The following is a 20,632-nucleotide window of genomic DNA, read 5'->3' on the forward strand; positions in this document are numbered from 1 at the left end:
AGAGAGAGAGAGAGAGCAATCACCAGCAGGGGGAGGGGGAAGGAGAGGAAGAGAGAGAATTTCAAACAGACTCTCATGGGGGCTCGATCTCACAACCCTGAGATCGTGACCTGAGCTGAAATCAAGAGTCAGATGCAACCAACTGAGCCACCCAGAGGGCCCTATGTGTTGCTATAATTAAATAACTTTTTCCCTGATCTCTTAACTGTACATAAACTTCACACAAAATAAAACATACACAAAGTAAATAATATTTTGTATGATTTTTATTCTCCACTTTTATAATTTCAGAGAAATGAAGAGTAAGAAAATAAGTCAAGTGGATAACACATACATATAATAACATCATGTACCTATTTTCAGCAAACCTAGTATTTGGAAAGCAATTGTATTATCTGGTTAGAGAATGAAATACAAAAGTGAAAAAGAAAAGGTTTTCAGATGTCTTTATTCAGCATTGTATTTTATACGGAAGCACTAGTAATACATGTTTAGAAAGAATGCAATGAATATATATACTGCTCTTTTAATAGGAAATTTTTGAGAAAAAAATAGAGAATTAAATGTCTTACAAGAACAGATTTTTCTATCTCTCAAGGTTAGAAGAACAATTATATTCCTTTGAGTAGCTGGTGGAGGGCATCATCAAAATGGAATTACTTCTTTGTCAGAGAACTGTCAGCTTATCTTTATATTAATAGATAATACCTTTACAATATATCTGCAGGGAAAGAAAAGCTGTTTCAGTAAGTGCTGTCTCTATTGTACTTCTCAACCTAAGCCAAAATATTCTTTCAGATTGCTCCTCCAGTTCATTACCTCAAATAAAAGAAAAGATACAAAAATTTCACAGAATGCTCTTTTTTTTTTTCTAACTGGATTTACTAAGTATCACTGATATCAAGTAGTTCATATTATGTGATAATCCTAGCTTTTAGGATAATGACTCTGCTAGAGACACAAGGTAGTTAAAAGTGTATATTAAATTTATATAATACCTGCAGTTGTTTGGAAAGTACATCATAATATTAATATATTTAATCCAATTGAGAGAACAGAAAAGAAATAGCAACCAAATAAGCTGTTCAAACTTTCAAAATATAATTTAATGTACTAATTTTTCCATTGGTTAATATTCTGGAACTTCAGCTTTTTTATAATTAAATTATTTATAAAATGTACTTGTAACACGGAAGAGGCTATACTAGATTCCATCTCAGAAGAAATATCAGTTCTTTCACTAAGCTTTATGTATGTGAGACTACACATAACAAAAATATTTTATGTTCATTTCCATTATGACCAGGAACATTTGAACAAAATGTGGCTTGATTGACCCAGGGTAAACCTGTGAAGTCCAAAAATTTGTTCTGGTGACATCACCTCTGTTATTTGTTATTCAGATGGCAATTCTTTCCCACTTTCAATCATCTAACACCCTTCTGTTATCTAGCTTGTTCTCCCTTCATCCAAACATGAGTGGAGCTGATAGCAGCCCTTTGAACATGTTAACTTACTCATTTTTCTTTAGAGTTAGAGTAGCAGCTCAGCCGAGCATTACATTTCTCTCTAATTGTGAAATAAATTTGTTTTTCCTGAAAGTTAATTAAAGGAGGAAGCCTCCAAATGACACTATGCTGACTGAAATGTAGAATAATTCTGAATGGAAATCTAATGCTATTTTGTGAGGTTTTCTGTGACGAAATCTAAATGCCTTTTTGTGAATGGACATCTAATGCCATTTTGTGAAGTTCTCTGGTGGTAATGCTAGGAGAGTACATAAACAGAGAAGATGGAAACAATCTTTTTGTTCATCCATAATGGTAGTGTTGAACAAGTTGCTAGCCTGGTTTCATCTTCTGAAGGTCAATTTCACAAAGGGTTTGGGGTGTGGGTGGGCATATCTGAGATACTAAAACATTTTTGAAGGACTTATTTTTGTGTGACATCAGGTAAAAATAATTAAGTAACTAAATATATAACCTTAACACATTCTTTTAGTTTATGACAATAATAATCTTCAAAGAAATAGATTTGCAAGTTAGTTTAATAAGAAAATACATTTCCTTACAAAAGAATATATATATATTTTTAGTAGGATGTTGAGTAAATAGTTACATGTCAGGCTATATCATGTCCAAGAGATATTCTTTTTAGTTATAAATGTTCACCAAAGATATAGGATTTCAGAAATTATTTTAGAGGTAAAAGGAAAATAAGGCAAACTATAATAAAGGTAGAATTTCAGATGTGGCAAAGTAACTCATTTCAGACCAAATGTCTGAGAAAAATTAAAGAATTTATTTCCTTTTATGTTTATTTAAGAGAATGGAGGGGTTGCCTGGGTGGCTCAATCAGTTGAGTGTCTGCCTTTGGCTCAGGTTCTGATTCTAGGGTCCTGAGATTGAGCCTCACTTTGGGCTCCCTGCTCAAACCAGGTCTTATAAGGCCCAGGAACCTAGTGAGAAAGTCAAGGAGGGAATAGCATTGAGGTGAGCCTCACGTTCCCTTAGAGGACTCTTTTAATTTTAAAGTAGTACAGAAGATAATCACAAACTGGATAAGAATCTAAATTGAGATTTTGGCTTTCTCGGGGTCTATAGAAACAAACTTTAGAGCTCAAGTCCAGGATAATATGACTTGAAGGGACAAAATCAACAAAGGAAGGGAAGAACATTGATGAGTTTGCATTGTATCATTTTTCCCCTCAAGACATTTGTTAGATTTTATTTGATGTAGGGCAGGGCCAAAGGACTAAGAAGTAGAGTCAAAGTGGTAGCTAAAGATCTAGGCAGCTACACAGAGTGTTTGGTAGCCTCAGAGCATGGAAGTAAAAAACCTGGAGTAGGAGCTCTAGTGATTATCATTGACTTCCTGTTAAGATCACAGAAAGGTTACACCCTAGGAACATACATGATGGGCATTAGATCAACTCTCACAAAAACACTGAAACAAAAACCAAAACCAAACAAAACAAAAAAACATTGAAACCTTGTTCAATCCTGAACAAGCAAAATCCCACACTAGGAAAGGTTGGTTTGCCCCATTATAAGATGCCTGAGATATAGTGAAAGTTTGTCCTGTCTGGAGAAAGACAATATGAAATAAAGCATCAAATTACCTCTATAAGTTTTCATAAGTTATGACCGACATTTGATTAAGCTTATTATCCATGCCAGGAGACAGAATCAAAAGACAGAAACTAAGAGACTAAAGACACAATAAAAGCATATCCAAAGATGAATCAGAGTTTGTCGTCTTCAAAATAAATGAAGAGTAAAAAGTGTAACAAAATTGTTGAGAAGATAGAGGATCTTACCATATAATTGGAATTCATAAACAATAATTAAAATAAAATTATAGAATTTAAAATATAATAATTAACATTAAGAATGCAATAGATGTGTTAAATTGCAGACTGCACCACTGAAGAGAAGATTAGTGAACTAGAAGACAGAGTGTTAGAAAATAGACTGAAGTGTAGCAAGAAAATAGGATCTGTAATATAAAACAATATACAAGTTATTTGAGACACAGTAAAGAGACTTAATATCTGTAATTACATTATCAAAATAAAAAGGAGAATGTTATAAAAGCCATATTTTAAGAGATGATGATTTTACACAACTGACAAAAAGGCATCAACCTACACAATTCAGAAATTTAGCAAACACCAAGGATGATTCGAGTAGGGGCAGGAAACCTATGGACATTAAAAATAATTTCTTAAAATGCATAGAGAAACTTTGGAAAATGCAGCCAGATAAATAAAAGGAACATCATTTTCAAAGGAAAACATTTCCTTAGAAACCATGGAAGGCATTATACGGTGCAGTGACATTTTTAAAGTGCTAAAAGAATATATGTAGGAACCCTTAATTCTTTATCCAGGAAAAATATCTTTCAAAACTGAAGATGAAATAAAAATGATTCCAAACAAAAAGGGAGAGAACTCACCAACAGAAAACCTTCATGAACACAGATAAAAATAATTTCATTAGAAAGAAGAATAATGATCCCAAAGAGAAGCATAAAAATGCAAGAAGGAACAAGGGGCAATGAAACAGATAAATATATGGGTAAATCTAAATAGATATAACTTAAGAAATGACAATAACAACTTTTCATGGTATCAAAAATAGATATAGAATTAAAAATGATGACACTTATAGCACACAAGTCAGGGTAGTAGTTTTAAATAACATTAAATAGTCTTCATATATTTGCATTTTAAATAATTTTACTATATATTAATAATTAATAATGAATATTTAATGGGCTATTGTTCCCTGTCATAACAAAATATATAATCGAAGTGAAAGTATAATGTGTGAAATTGAAATGAAAATAAAACATTATTGTAGACATTGTTTTGTAATATAGTGATGAAATCACTATTCTAAAACATAGATGTTCTAGACCAGCTCTGTCCAAAAGAAATATAATATGAGCCTATGATCATATTAAAATGTAAATATAAACAGCTTATAATAATCATAATAGTATATTTAACTTAACCCAGTATATCTGAAATACTATCATTTCAACATGTATTAAATTAAAAAAATATATTATTAATCAGATATTTTATATCCTTTTTTGTCAAACTAAGTCTTCAAAATCTGGTATGCATTTTAGACTTACAGTACATACCAATTTGAAATAGCCACATTTCAAGTGCTCAATAGTCTCATGTGACCACTGGCTACATTATGGATGGCAGAGGTCCAGGCTGTGGCAAGAATAAACTCTGATGACATCTAGACAAATTTGATCTACTATTCCAATAAGTGGTCTAACAATTTATGAGATATTAAACTCTATATTTTATTATTTTAATAACTACTTTTTTGTTTAGAATCGAATTCCCTTGCAACTAATATAATCTTGATCAGTTCCTGAAATACAATGCCATTTTGTGGTGTGGATACTGAAATGAAAAGCAATCTTTGTCTGGAATACAGTAACATCAAATTATTCAAGCCCATCTTATGTTACAAAAAAAAATTCCCCAAATTAAAGTCTAAACCACTGTTAGTCATTACTATATACTCAGTGTTTAACCCATACCTATAAACTATCTGCTTAGGAATATTCTTAGTTCAAACTTACTTGATTATATAATTTGTTTGAAAAAGCCTAAATACACAATAACTGACTAAAGCATGGCATTATTTTTTAGATTTCTTAGTGCTAAAAGATAGGTTAATTAAAAGAAATGCTGTCAACTTCACCTTATTAAGGTAACTCTTCTATCTTAGCAGTAAAGGCAAATGAAAAGCAGACCTTCGAAAAATGAAAATATACTGGCTATTCTTAACCAGATTAGCACTTCTTTCTAGAAGCCTGCAGACTGCCCTCTACCATAATATGTTACTTATTCCCTGGGACTCTAAACATAACCAATATCTAGAATAAGGATACAAATGCATTGCTTTGAAGACAGAAAAAGATTGTCTCAGAGATTCTGTATGACAGATAATTTATAAATTGTTAAAATATAGCATACTTACCATTTAGAAGATTTTACTTTGCTTCCTGAGTATTTTTGTTTGGCTTTTTGATCTATAGGAAAAGTGTTTTCTCTTGTAATCAAGGAAGTATTTGGCAATGTAACATTAAATGTCCTCTTCAGAACAGAATGTCTTAAGAATGGACTGAGCTATGGATATTCAAAAAATGAAAAGCATATTTTAATTATATGATTCCTAAACTTGGAAAAATTATTTCTTGTAAATCTATAAGAGCTCATTAATGTAAATAACTTACAACTTACCAATACTATTCATTAATATTGTACACATTTAGATTCCTAGAGTTAATATCTATAAATGTGCTTTAAAGTATAAGGTAATTGCTAGTCATGAGGTTAACTAAAGCATTTTTAATAGTTTTGCTGAAGAGTATACCTATTTGAGAGAGACCAAAATCTTTTGTCTAAATCACGTTTTAAAAAGATATAGCTTTTTGTATATATCAATATCAAATCATCTTTATTATCAAAATAAACTTTGCTTCCTATGAAGGTAGATATTGATGTCTCTGATGTGCCTTCTCTTAACATTTATCATTTCAACAAATATTGATTAAATGCATATCATCTGCCCAAAACTATCTTTGGTGCTATGAACATGCAATCACAAGATAATCCATTTACATTCACCATTTGTTTACCAATGAAAACATTGAGAAAGCAAAAATCAAAAAACCAAAAGCAAAAAAAAAAAAAAGAAAAGAAAAGGAAAGGAAAGGAAAGGAAAGGAAGAAAAGAAAAGAAAAGAAAAAAAAGAAAAGAAAAGAAAAGAAAAGAAGAAAAAAAGAAAAGAAAAGAAAAAAAAAGAAAAGAAAAGAAAAGAAAAATAGTGTCTGATTTTCAACTGCTATGAGAGATGTTTACCAAATCTCTTACAAAAAAAGAAGATCACTAAAAAAAATATATTATGGAATATTCATTCAACCAATATCTACTGAATGCCTCCCATAAGATAGGTACCAATCCTAGCACAGTGCAATCAACATTTGTCTTTTGTTCGTTCTCATGCCTCTCTCTACAAGAACACTGAACAACAGGACACATAAAGAAGTTGGGAATTAAGATGAGTAGTTGATAAGTACAAATTGTTGAGAACATTGTATTCTTAGATTTACACTTTTCATTGCCTGTATGTAATAGGATGAAAGTTACAGGTTTAGAGTCAGCTTTATGCAGAAGGATAATTAGTAGATGTCAGTGCAATTTTGAACTTGGACATTTGAAATGTCTGGGGCCTTTGGAAGGTTATTGCCCCTCTCTGAACTTCAGTTTCCCCTTTTTCAAATGGAGTTAATGCTATCTACCTTATATGGACTTTCTGGATCTATTAGTTGAACTAAAGTATGTAAAGTAGTCTTTGTTCTCGAGCAGGAATACAGCTTAGTGGTTAAAAGCATGGGCTTTCGTTGGAACCAAATTGTCTTATTATCGCTGTGTGTTCTTAAGCAACTTATTTAACCTCTCTCCCTGTGCTTTGGTTTTCACATTTAAAAAATAAGGATGATAGAATGATAACTATTTTGTAGTGTTGTTTTGAGAATTAAATGAGTTCATATGTTTAAAGCATATCAAGCCTGGCATATCAAAAACATTATTAAGTAATACTTATTACTTAATAATAATTATTATTATCTTTATCTTGTACGGTTTCTCCCCCAAAATAAGCATTTTACATGAACTCACATAAAAATAAATTTTCATCCTTATAGTTACAGAACTGTGAAACAGAGCTGGTGAAATTAGCCCTCAGTCTAGTGGTCTGCAAAAACACTGAAAGTTCAGTGGGATATATTATTATAGCAGGATAAAATTAAAAGGCAGATTATCTTCATGATCAGAAAACAAGAACAGAGTCAGGCAATCCCCACATCTTGCTGTCAGGAAATACAAATTTTTCATAGATATTCTCTTTTAAAAGCATGAGCAAGCAGAAATATATTTATACAATTCCAATAAATTTAATGCAGCATAAGGAAAATAACATTAATTTGAGTAATATCTAGTATTTGTTTACAAGTAAAAAATATGTTTCAGGAAAATATAATAAAATTAGAACTAAATAAAGCTGAAGAATAAACTCTCAATCATTCAAAAAATTATAAGAGCATTTTAAATAAGTATAAAATTAAAGGAAATATAAATATAAATGATTTAGAAATAATACAAAATAACAACAAATCAACATTCATAGAATTAACCCCAAAACTACAGTCATAATCCAAAATGTTTCATGATTTAAAAAAGCAAAATGGGAGATTCTACTTATTCCTCCTTTCTGTCATTCATTCCACAAGTGAATAATACCAAGTGTCTTTAACATACCAGGCATTGTACTAGGGTCTAACGATAAAATTGCCAACAAACAAAATTCTAGGCCTTATGATATCTTAAGAACTCTCAAAGAGAGGTACACAGAGACAAATGGGAATGCAATGAGAGGCTTTATTAAGAAAGTGATGATTGAAGTTGGAAACCTGGAGAATGGACAGACCCTAGTTTAGGCTACAATGAGGAGGAAGAAAAAAAAAAGAAAGAGGAAGATGGAGGGACATATAGTGCAGGCTCAGAGACCTGTATGCAAAGACCTGTAGCATGTTCTAGTCACTGAAAGAAGACCAATGGGCCTGGAGTGGCAGAGGGGAAGGGAGGCATTGTGAAAAGCGATGATGTAGAGGTAAGTCGCAAGTTTAAGATTTTTAGTCTTTGTGCTAAAAGTAATGAGAGACCATTGAAGTTCATTAAAAAGAGGGTGAGAGATGATTTCTGATTTGCCTTTTGGAAAAATCATTCATTACTATATTTTGCATTAATGTTTTTATTACACAAACATTGAATATCATATGTATACTTACCTAATTATTGAAATAATTTTATATTATCAATTTCGATGGGAATTATTTATTTTTGTTTATTTAAATAAGAATTACTCACAAGAGGTTTTCAGATTACAATTACCTTCCAGAGCAGGGAAGTCTCCACAAGTCCACTGCTCAGAGGAGAAGAATGGGTTAAAGATGAAAATGTGCCGGTTATATACAAAGAATACTGAAAGATTATAGCACAGAGAAAGGACTCAGGGTCAAGCCATTAAGAACTCCCAAATTCATGGCCATGTATGGAGAGGAACCTATAAAATATAGGAAAATGGAGCAGGTGGAGAGATAGGAGTAATATCAGAGAGTAGTGTGTGAGTGAAGCCAAGAGAAGAGCATGCAAGAGAGTGTACCAAGATTTCAACCCTGCTGAGAAGTCTAATAATAAGTAGACTGAGAAATATTCTTCATATTGAGAGAGAGAAGCATACTGATTATCTTAGTTGAGGTAAAGTAAAGTGATTATAAGCCAGATTAGAGGAAATTGAGAAGTAAGGAAGGATAGCACTAAGGAGAAACTTTTCAAGAACTCTCTTTTCAAAAACAGAAAAGAGAAAGAAATAGCCAAAGGTAAATGAAAGGTCTGGAAATATTGGTATATATATATATATATATATACACACACACACACAAATATATATATATTTTTTTAACAGGAGAGATTTGAGGGGGTACCTGGGTGGCTCAGTCAGCTAAGCATCTGTCTTTTGCTCAGGTCATGATCCCGGGTCCTGGGATCAAGCCCTGAGTCAGGTTCCCTTCTCAATGGGGAGCATGCTTCTCTCTGTCCTCCCCATTCCTGCTCTCTCTCTTATTATCTCTGTCACCTATCTCTGTCCCTCTATTTCTCTCAAATGAATAAATAAAATCTTTAAAAAAATCAGAAGGGATTTGAAAGTATTTAAAAGACAATGGGAATCACCTCATAATTGAGAGTGAGAAAGGATAACTGACAATGAAATGTTCCAGAAAATACAGTAGGGACAAAATCCATAGTATAATTAAGACATATGAAGGTATTGATGTTCCATGGAACAAAAGAGCAATCTTCTATAGTAATAGTTGAAAAGGATTATAAGATAAATCTAGTTATACATAAATTTGTAGATTAAATAAAATGTAATTAAGGGAAACACTATCTGATATCTTTTTGTTTGTTTTTCTGTATATAAGTGGCATCAGGTATTCTTCTTGCTCAGGTTCCCATATAAATGACTAAGGAAATACATGATTAAAGAAAATCACGTGGTAATGTTGAGAAACAGGAACAAGACATTTGTCTGATGAAATTTTCAAGGAATTACTGATAGATATATTAGTGATGATTTGAAATGAACTGAAGTGGGCTTTAGAAGTTTGATTCAAGCCTCCTATCTAGCATCTTCAACTCACTCCCAATAAAAAATATTGACTTCCAGGAGTTGACATTTTCTCATTCTTGATCTAGAAATGAGGAAGTAGCATGGTATCATTGGGAGGGAAATAACAGAGTCAGTATAGTTTTGAGAGGTCCCAAGTTTCATTCCTGGCACTGTACATAGAACAAACTTAGAAATAAGTATGGCCAATTATATTTCTGACATTAGAAGTCACATGAAAGCCAAGATATTACTATGCCTGAATTCAGAAAGTAGAAATACAGGTATCAGGCTTTATCTATAGCAGTGGAAATAAATGAAAATTTTCCTATGGCTATTCACCCCACCAGTCCTCTCTATACCTTTCCCCAAAGGCTGGATCTGAAGGTCTAAAACTGAAGATACACCTAAGAAAGATTTAGAGAGGTGGTATGTACATGATATTATAAAATAATATAAATCTATATATTTAAAACAATGTGCCTTATGCCCAAAAACAGGTGGTAAATTCAGTGCTAAACATAGACATTCAGGCAGGCACCCACCTGAAGCCATGGCCAGCACGCCAGAGCCCGGGGAGCCCACCAAGGGAAAGCCCTTTAAGCTCCTAGGAATTTTAGATGTTGAAAACATTCCCTGTGCACGAGATTTGATATTGTATGGTTCTCTAGGATCGGTTGTGGCTGGCCTTGGACATGTTTTGCTAATTAGTAGGAATAGAAGATCATGTGACGTTGGAGTAGGAGGATTTATCTTGGTGACTTTAGGATGCTGGTTCCACTGTAGGTATAATTATGCAAAGCTAAGAATCTAGGAAAGAATTGCCAAAGATGGAATTAAAAATAAGATTTTGAAAAAAAAATAAGATTTTGTACAAAAGTACCCACCTTGATCCTGAAAGAAAACCAACCACTGACAAGAGCAGCAGTTAAGCAGTCTCAAGCATCAGAATACAACTCTGGAGTCAGAATAAAGTGGAGGGCAACTTTATTAAGCCTCATATGTACCATTAGACTTTCAATCAAGTAAATAAAGGATGTGTTGGTTGTAAACAAAACAAAACAAAACATAGGCATTCAGCACATGGTAAAATTGGCATTTCAAGTCAACAAGAAAAAGATGTACTCAAAGGTTATTGGTACTGGAATAATCAGATTTGTAAAAAGTGACTGACTATCATAATAAAACGATAGGAAATATTGTGTCTTTCTATTATGGGCCCATGCAAATTTAAATGTTTAAATGTTTTTTAAAAGTGGAGATTTAGAATAAATAGAAGAAAAGACAAATTACATCAGGTCTAGGATTTTATTTTTAGAAAATTATTCTGATTTTTCACAAATTGGTAACTGCGATGATTTTTATTTTATCAGTTTATATAATAGGAATGCCAATAAAGCCTCTCAAAATCTCTAGAGAAACTTCTGATAATGTTTTATAATTATTCTCAATATAGGAAAAAATAGAATGGTGCCATGGTCATTTTAAAAAGTTAGCTATTCTACATGGCCACTGTTCACTATCAAAAAATATGTACAGTATCCAACTTCAAGACTTACTACAAAGCTACAGTAATCAAGATAATGTGATATTGATGAAAGATTAGATAAAGAGATAAAGGTAACAAAATAAAGAGTCCAGAAAAAATCCACACTAATATAGTCAACTGATCTTTGACAAAGAAGCAAAGACAAAACAATGGAGAGAAGACTATCTTTTCAACAAATGGTGCCAGAACAACTGGACACCCAAATGCACAAAAGTGGATCTAAACACAGATTTTATACCCTTCACAAACATTAACTAAAAATGGATCATAGACCTAAATGTAAAATGGAAAAATATAAAACTCCTAGAGGACAACATAGGAGAAAATCTAGATGACCACAGTTTTCACACTAACTTCTTAAAGACAACACAAAGGCATGACTCATGAAAGAAATCATTGATAAGCTGGCCTCCATCAAAATTAAAAATTTCTGCACTGCCAAAGACATTGTCAAAAACATGAAAAGACAAGTCACAGACTGGGAGGAAATATCTGCAAAAGACATATCTGATAAAGAACTGTTATCTAAAACATACAAAGAGCTCTTCACATTGAACAACCTGATTAAAAAATGAGCAAAAGATCAGAACAGAGATCTCAGCAAAGAAGATATACAGATGGCAAATAATCATGTGAAAAGATGCTCAACACCATATGTCACTAGGGAATTGCAAATTAAAACAACAATATGCCATTACATACCTATTCAAATGGCCAAAATTAAAAAAACTGATGTCACCAAATGCTGGTAAGGATGTGGTGCAACAGGAACTCACTCACTGTTGGTCAGAATGTAAAATGGTATAGCCATTTTGGGAGAGTTATTTTTCTTACAAACCTAAACATATTCTTATGCAACCCACACGCTTTGGTATTTACTCAAATGAGTTGAAGATTTATGTCTACAAAAAACCTGCACACAGGTGTTTATAGCAGCTTTGTTCAGCATTGTCAAAACTTGGAAACAGTGAAAATATCCTTCAGCAGGTGAATGAATAAATAAACTGCGCTACATCTAGACAATGGGATATTATTCAGTGCCAAAATGAATGACCTATCAAGCCATGAGAAGCCATAGAGAAACCTTATATGCATATTACTAGCTGCCAGAAGCCAAGCTTAAAAGACTATATACTGTACTATATATTATACGATTCCAATTGTATGACATTCTGGAAAAACAAAACTATGGATACAGAAAAAAAAAGATAAGTGGTTATTAGAGGATAGTGGGAAGTAGGGATGAATAAATAGAAAACAAAGGAGTTTTCAGAGCAGTGAAACTGTTCTGCATCATACCATTATGGTGGATACATGTTATTATACAATTATCCAAATCCATAGAATTTATAGCATTAGGTGAACTCTAAAGTGAACTCTGAACCTTGGATAATAATGATGTATCGGTGTAGGTTCATTGTTCATCAAAGATGTATCCTGTGGTGGAAGATTTTGTTTTGTTTTGTTTTTAAAGATTTTATTTATTTATTCAGGAGAGACACAGAGACTGAGAGAGGCAGAGACACAGGCAGAGCAAGAAGCAGGCTCTATGCAGGGAGCCTGATGTGGGACTCGATCTCCGGTCTCCAGGATCACACCCTGGGCTGAAGGCGGCGCTAAACCGCTGAGCCACCCAGGCTGCCCATAGATTTTGATAGGGAGGCTGGGGTGGAGCAGGAAGTATGTGGGACTTTCTGCATTTTCCACTCAATTTTGCTATGAACAGAAAACTACTCTTAAAAAAGTCTATTACAAATATGTGGAGTGATTCTGAAATTCATCTGAAAGAAGAGACAAGAAAGAATAGATTGTTAAGTTTTAATAAGAATAATGAGAAAAATCTTACCCTGTTACAGATTAAATAATTTAAATAGCCATATTGATTAAAATAGAGATATACAGATATGCTACTTCAGACAAATTTTTTGGGTGGAAACAATTTTTATTAAAGTCAACATTTTCGTTCTAAACTCTAACTTGCCAAACATGATTAATTCCTCCTCTTAGAATATCTTTAAATGTAATTTCATCTCATCTCTTTAATATAAGTTAAATAGCAAATAAAATATTTCTGGTAAACTGTTGAAGAATGCATCTATATATTATTATCACTGAAAATATGAACTTAGAAGCTGAGGATGGTATGCGACATAAAATAAATGGTTCAAAATCACGAATGCTACAAATAAACTGCAGAAGAATGATAAACAAATATATGAAGAGAGACAGAGTAAGTCTGGAAAAGACTAAAAAGATGGAACTTAAATTAAACACTAAATCTTAAACTATGACATTTGAGAAATGGGGTGATGTTAACAGGAAGCTAGAGAGAAACAAAATCTTAATGGCTCAAATAACACATTGAAGGGGTGACAATGATCAAAGAGCTAAACTTTAGCAGTCATTATACTGTTGGGTGAAAAAATGAAGTGATATGGAAAGCAGCACATAATTAACTATGCACAAAAATCTTCTAACGAACAACTCACTTCTTCTTGAATCACATGCAAGCCGGAGAAGTAAAAAGACCTCCATCCTTGCCATATAGAAATGAAAACAGTTATTTAGTATTCCAAGCATTTGCTACCTGAAGTTAGAATGAATATGAGATGGCTCTTAAGTGTATTTGATCTGCATTGAAATCATGTTCAGATTGTAGCTTTCAGAATACAAAAGTATCTGAAACTACTTGTCTGCAGCCAAGAGTCACCTAATGTCCACTTAGACTTTTACATTCTGTGTTCTGTGGTTTGCAAAGCTGATTTTAAAATTAATCTGAGCTAAAGGACAATTTATATATGCCATTTCATTGAAATTATGATGAATGTGTTTGAAATTTGAATTATAATCGAGATAAAGTCAATACAATGTTAAAAGCTGTGTTTTCTTTCTCCAACTCATAATGAAATGAAAGTTAAAATGGCTATATTCTAACTTGCCACGTCCATAGATATCAAGAAATTATAACTAATACGGCATATATTCATTATGTGAAGTAAAATGCATTGCTTAAGACATTTTAGTCTCACTGAGTCATTATTTTATTTTTATGTTTGGTAAGATAGCAACTCATATATTTTTCCTGGGGTGCTGACATCTTTCCAACTCACAGTGAGATATTAAAGACAAAATGTGTTACACTGTTCCCTGCCAGTGAAGGATAAGAGGACAATGACCTGATAACTTTTGTGATAGTGATTATAAGTATGCATATAGAAGAAAGAATAAGCAAGTATTGAAACAAAGTCTACTGAATAGCTTCAGAAAGTCAATGTCCAGAAAGACTGAGGAATTATTATAGATTAAAGGAGACTAGGTGAACATGGTAATTAAAGACAACAGATGACCATGGATACAGAAAATTAGAATAAGGGTTCTATTATAGGTAATGATATTGTAGTAATGTAAAATTTCCAGTATTTGGTCATTGTGTTGTTGTTAAGTAAGAGACTACCTTTGCTGCCAGAAGGTTCATGCTGAAGTATTTAAAGGTGAAAGATTGTGAAATCTGGTAAATTCAAATGGTTACACATATATAATTTCCACAATAATACTAATAATAATGTGTAAATATATGTATATACATTCATGAGAATGAGTGTGTAAGAGAGACAGACAAAAAGACAGAAACTAAGCACAAATGATGCAATGTGCTAAAAACTGACTATTTGGAATTGGAATTTTTTCAAAATACTCATTGAAACAAATTTTAAACTCAAAACATATTCTTTTCTATGATTTCAAGTTTTCAACTGTCCTTTTGCTAATATTCTATTTACAATTCCTCTTCCCCTGGAATCAGAAGTCTTCTGTCCTCTACTCAATCTTCTGCTACGTGCCTCAAAGGATGCCTCTTTTAAACAATATCAGCTTTAATGTTAGACAGCCTCAGGTTTACCCTTCTCCTAGAGATTTGTAAAATCTATATTATTAGGCTGGTTGGGCCCTGCCTCCTAACCATTGAGTCTATTTACATTAACTCCATCCGACACCCTTATGAGTACGGGAGAGGAGTTTGTTATTTCTATTGCCTGTCTGTCTTGTTAAAAAGTATGGTCCTTTGATATTTTTATCTTTCAAATAATTAGAGAATGAGGATGAAAGCAACATTGTGTCTCATTTACTAAGTGCATAAAGAGGCGGAGGAGGGGGACAGGGAAGAGAGGAGCGAGAGAGAGAGTGACCCGAGAGACAGAGAAAGAGGGAGAGTATGAATGATATAGGTTAACAAATATATGTATATAGTCATTTTACATTCTAAATGTATAACACGATGGCAAAGCACTTCACAATTGGGTAATAGGTAACTGAATTACACATTAACTACCAAGAATTAGCCTTACTTTCTTCTCTTTTGTCAACCCCTCCACCACATCTACCCACCTACCTGCATCTGTATATCTGACGTCTCTAACTTGAGTAAGGAACCCCATTTAGGATTTCAGCATTGCTCCCCAAACCCATTATTTCACAGCCTCTTTCTCTTCTTTCTCTGCCTATTAAACTTGTATATCATATACTTTGTATCTTGCTTTATTTTTAATCTAGCTTAGTAGAAATAGTTTTTGTCTGTTTTACCCTGTAATATGTACAGCTTTGCCTGACCCAGAAATCTGAGAGGTTTGTTTGTTTTAAAATTCTGAGGACTTGGGCAGCCCTGGGGGCTCAGCGGTTTAGTGCCGCCTTCAGCCCAGGGCCTGATCCTGGAGACCCGGAATCGAGTCCCACATTTGGCTCCCTGCAGGGAGCCTGCTTCTCCCTCTGCCTATGTCTCTGCCTCTCTCTCTCTGTGTGTGTGTCTCTTATGAATAAATAAAATATTTTTAAAAATTTAAAATAAAATAAAATTCTGAGGACTTCAGGTCCTCATTCATTTCTGCAAAATTCTCGGCTGAGATGATTTGTGTATCTTTTCTCCATTTTCTTTATTTCCTTTTTCTGGAACTCATATTAAACATGTGTTTAATCTTCTTAAATATTATTTATGTATCTAAGTAGATGTTTTTTTAAAGCATAGAGAATACACAAATAAGCATAATAATGAATCTTCAAAAAGTGAACATTGTTGTGCAAATAGCACCCAGATCAAAAAATCAAACATTATCAGTCTTCCAGAGGATTCTATATGCCCCCACCCAATCATAATTCACCATACCCACTTCATAACCTGCAAGTCACATGTATCCTGACTTCTAAGACTTCTGTATTTGATCATTTTTGCCTGATTTTAAGCTTTACATAAAGGGAATCGCATAGATGATCCTCTTCTGTGTCTGGCTTCATTCATTCAACATTATGTTTGTGATATGGATCAATGTGATTGTATATAACATTCACTCTGATTCTTTTCTGCATTTCATTTGATAAATGTACCGTAATATATATTTTATCCACTTTATTTCTGATGGCCATTTATAGGTTGTTTCCAGATTTTAGTAATTATAAATAGTGCCACTATCCATTATTACATATGCCATTTGGTACACATATGTATACAGTTCTGTTATATACCTAGGAGAGTAACTGCTGCATCATAATCTATCTGTACTTTTAGTTTTACGGAATCTACCGAATAGTTTTCAAATTATATGAAAGTTTCGTCTTTCTTTCTTTTGTTCTTTCTTTCTTTGTTTAATCTTTATGTTCCTTTTTCGGAGGAAGATTCCTGACCGGTATACAGTGATGTATTACTAAACAAGACTGGTGCAGAAATTACATACTATCTATCTAGACAGGTTTTCATTACACTTTGCCTATTGATAGAATAATTCCGTTTATAAAGTTTTCTACATCAAAAAAGCTTTGAATTTGACCAGGCTGTCCATTAATTCATCTCTGAAAAAGCTAAGTGGCATTTAATTTTAGCTTCTCTAATTTACAGCATTAAAAGCCTTATGCATTAGGTAGCTTCCCAAAATGATATACTATGTACAATGCCATTTAGCAGATCAGAACCTGTCATCTCACCCAGATTCACACAGACAGGCCTCATTTGAGAGCCATCTGCTAAATAGTACTTTGAGACAAAAGTACTCCTGAGTTTCTAAACACCAATACAGACTTCTTACTCTGAACGTCTGTCTTCTCGGCCACGTTTCATAGTACCAATGAAGACATGCCAGTAACTGCTTGTGTGTAACTTGGCATTAGACTACTAGGTCTGTCCGACGGTGGTGGCAGGCACTATTATTATATTCAGGTAAATAAGGGCCTATTTTTTTAAAAATGCCAATTTGAGACACAAATCAAGGGCACAACATAATCAGAACTGAGTTTTGAGCAGTCTGGTATCCCAATTGATGGAGACTTCAGAACCTGATGGCAAATTGTACCCACGATGGCTCCCAGCTTTGGAGACATTAATACAGTGATTCAGATCCCTTTCTCAGTCCACACAGCCCTGAGGTCACACTGCAAAAAGCGTATCAAAAAATACGGAGTCAGGGTGACAAACTTTGACAATATGTTATACAAATCAAACTCGGAAAATCATACTAAATATATCTGTTCTGAGAGAAAAGCATCAAATCCTTTGTGTACCAATTAGTTTTACTGTAACAAAACAACTTGTACACTTTTAACATGTAAGACTGAGCACCATCTTTCTTCTTCAGTGAAACAAAAAGAAAATTTAAAAATAAACAGGAACTAAATTACAATAGAGAATGTCAGTTCCAAATAAGATCCTACAGATTTTGCTGATTCTTCCATCGAGTGGCAGGGATTGTCATCATTAGGAGAGAGTTTTATCTTAAAAGTGTCATTTTGAACTGCAAGGATGTCCATTAAACATCACAATTAAACATGCCAAAGGAGAAGCCATGTTGTCAAAATGCCCACTTAACCCACTCAAACATCTCAAATCCACCGTTTGCTGAACTTCTATAACGCCATTTTTACTTTTTTTCCTTTTTTTTTTAAACAAGAGAAAGTAGACAGATAAATGTTGGTAAACGTTAATTGTCTATATTCACATAGAGGCACAGCATAATCTTTGAAACCATCATACAAAGAAAGGAGGAAAAAAGCTAGAATTCTGTGCACCACTACACAGGGGCCTAGTGCCCTCCCACTTGCAACAGAGCTAAGGGAGCTGAAGGTTTTTCTTTTTTCCCACAGAGCACAGTGGTGTATGCCATCAAGTTTTTGTTGAGACAGAAAGGATAAAAATGAATTTGGAACAAAAAGATTTTTTTCCCACTGTATTCTGCTCAAGGTATTTCCTGAGAACTATGTTATAAAAGGAGAGAAAAGAAATTTCAAAAAACAGGGGCATAGAACACAAGAGGAGAAGGGGGAGAGAGAGAGAGAGAGAGAGAGAGAGAGAGACGTAACTTGCTCCCAGGGACTGGAGAAAATTTAAAAAGAAAGGTTGGAATCCATCAGTGTTCCATTAGTCAGCTTCTTCTTCATCTTCCTGTCCTTCCTCCCCCTCATCATCATCTTCATCTTCTTCACCTTCATCCTCATCTTCTTCTTCATCAAATATCTTCCAATCGTTCTTCAGCAGCAGCAGCACCTTCTTCTCATTCTCCATCATCCATATCAGGAACCAAGTAGTACTGTAATGGATTTGGCCAAACACCATCTTTGATGACCTCTCCTAACTCACCTGCACCTGCATCAGAGTGGTCAGTAAATCAGGGGAAGAAGCTCTCTGGTCCCTAATGCTGTCTCCTCCTGCTGGCTTCAAGCTACATTTGACTTGAAAGTTTCGTTAAATCCTTTCCAGATTTCCATTTGATTTCAGAGGACTTTGAAGATGAATCACCACTCTCATTCAATGAAATCCTTTGGAGAGAACTTTATTTTTGAAGTAAGGGTTTTCACCAAAATAAAAATTTATTTTGTAACCTGGTTTAATATCCTCAAATTCTGTCACTTCAACTCTTGACAAATAATGCAGCACCTCCTCATCCTCCTCCCCAAGCAGTGTAGACACTTGTGGATGGTTGACAAATGTTGTTACCCCAACAAAATTGGGGGTTTTGGCGATCAATTCCAAAACTTCTGAAAAAATGGTTGGCGGAGTTTGTTATATTCATTCTGCTTTCAAAATCTCCTTACTAAAAAAAAAAAAAAAAAAAAAAAAAATCTCCTTACTGTTCATTTATTAAGTCTACCTATTTCATTTTGTATTTCATCAATGTGACCAATTGCTTCTTGCTATTCTTTTTTTCTCATGGACAGGTGCTGAGAGGTCGACATCTCTAGCTTGGGGGCAGGAGGCAGTCTCGGTTTCTTCATTTGAGATGGGAGCAAAGATTGGCCTTTGGGGGCCATTCAGTGAGGAAGCTCCACAAAACCAAGAGAGAGGCATATCTGGAAGAAGCTCTGATTTGAAAGTTTCATTTTTCATCATGTAGTTTCCAAGACATAATTTTCCCCCACTGTATCCATGCCAATGGGCTGTATAATACTGTAATTTTAATTTGGTTATCACTTATGATGTAATTGAGTACTTGTTCATCTGTTTATGAACATTTGTATGTCCTCTCTTTATAAATATGCGCCTGTTCAAGTCTTTTGTCCATTTTTTAATAAATTTATTTTTTATTGGTGTTCAATTTGCCAACATATAGAATAACACCCAGTGTCTCTCATGTTCTGTCTCCCTCCCTGATATTTCCCACTCATTTTTTTCTCCTTTCCCCTTTATTCCCTTTCACTATTTTTTATATTCCCCAAATGAATGAGACCATATAATGTTTGTCCTTCCCCGATTGACTTATTTCACTCAGCATAATACCCTCCAGTTCCATCCACGTTGAAGCAAATGGTGGGTATTTGTCGTTTCTAATGGCTGAGGAATATTCCATTGTATACATAGACCACATCTTCTTCATCCACTCATCTTTCGATGAACACCAAGGCTCCTTCCACAGTTTGGCTATTGTGGACATTGCTGCTATAAACATCGGGGTGCAGGTGTCCCGGTGTTTCATTGCATCTGTATCTTTGGGGTAAATCCCCAGCAGTGCAATTGCTGGGTCGTAGGGCAGATCTACTTTTAACTCTTTGAGGAACCTCCACACAGTTTTCCAGAGTGGCTGCACCAGTTCACATTCCCACCAACAGTGTAAGAGGGTTCCCTTTTCTCCGCATCCTCTCCAACATTTGTGGTTTCCTGCCTTGTTAATTTTCCCCATTCTCACTGGTGTGAGGTGGTATCTCATTGTGGTTTTGATTTGTATTTCCCTGATGGCAAGTGATGCAGAGCATTTTCTCATGTGCGTGTTGGCCATGTCTATGTCTTCCTCTGTGAGATTTCTCTTCATGTCTTTTGCCCATTTCATGATTGGATTGTTTGTTTCTTTGC

General features: G+C 34.0%; 1 protein-coding gene and 2 pseudogenes across 24 annotated transcripts in view; 1 reads left to right on the forward strand and 2 right to left on the reverse strand.

Annotated features, from left to right (window-relative positions):
- Positions 1–248: 248 nt before the first annotated feature.
- The window catches only part of STPG2 (sperm tail PG-rich repeat containing 2), a 533,064-nt gene continuing 512,680 nt past the window's right edge, over positions 249–20,632 (reverse strand). For 5 of the 24 annotated variants that reach the window (XR_007407756.1, XM_049104919.1, XM_049104917.1 and 2 more), the window contains 2 exons: positions 5,514–5,662; positions 249–819 (listed from right to left, as the gene is read on the reverse strand). Coding sequence is in view for 7 of the 24 variants with exons in the window: in XM_049104919.1 (XP_048960876.1) it covers positions 816–819; positions 5,514–5,662 (153 nt within the window). In the remaining 17 variants the exon portion in view is untranslated. Of the gene's footprint in view, positions 820–5,513; positions 5,663–20,632 lie in introns of those variants that run through there. The other 19 variants (XR_003126950.3, XR_003126923.3, XR_007407748.1 and 16 more) reach the window with 12 other exon arrangements.
- On the forward strand, positions 10,318–10,618 carry LOC112645076 (cytochrome c oxidase assembly protein COX20, mitochondrial-like; annotated as a pseudogene).
- Positions 18,652–19,596, reverse strand: LOC112645067 (protein SET-like; annotated as a pseudogene).

Source organism: Canis lupus, chromosome 32 (assembly GCF_003254725.2).
Source record: "Canis lupus dingo isolate Sandy chromosome 32, ASM325472v2, whole genome shotgun sequence".
NCBI classification, from domain to species: Eukaryota; Metazoa; Chordata; class Mammalia; order Carnivora; family Canidae; genus Canis; species Canis lupus.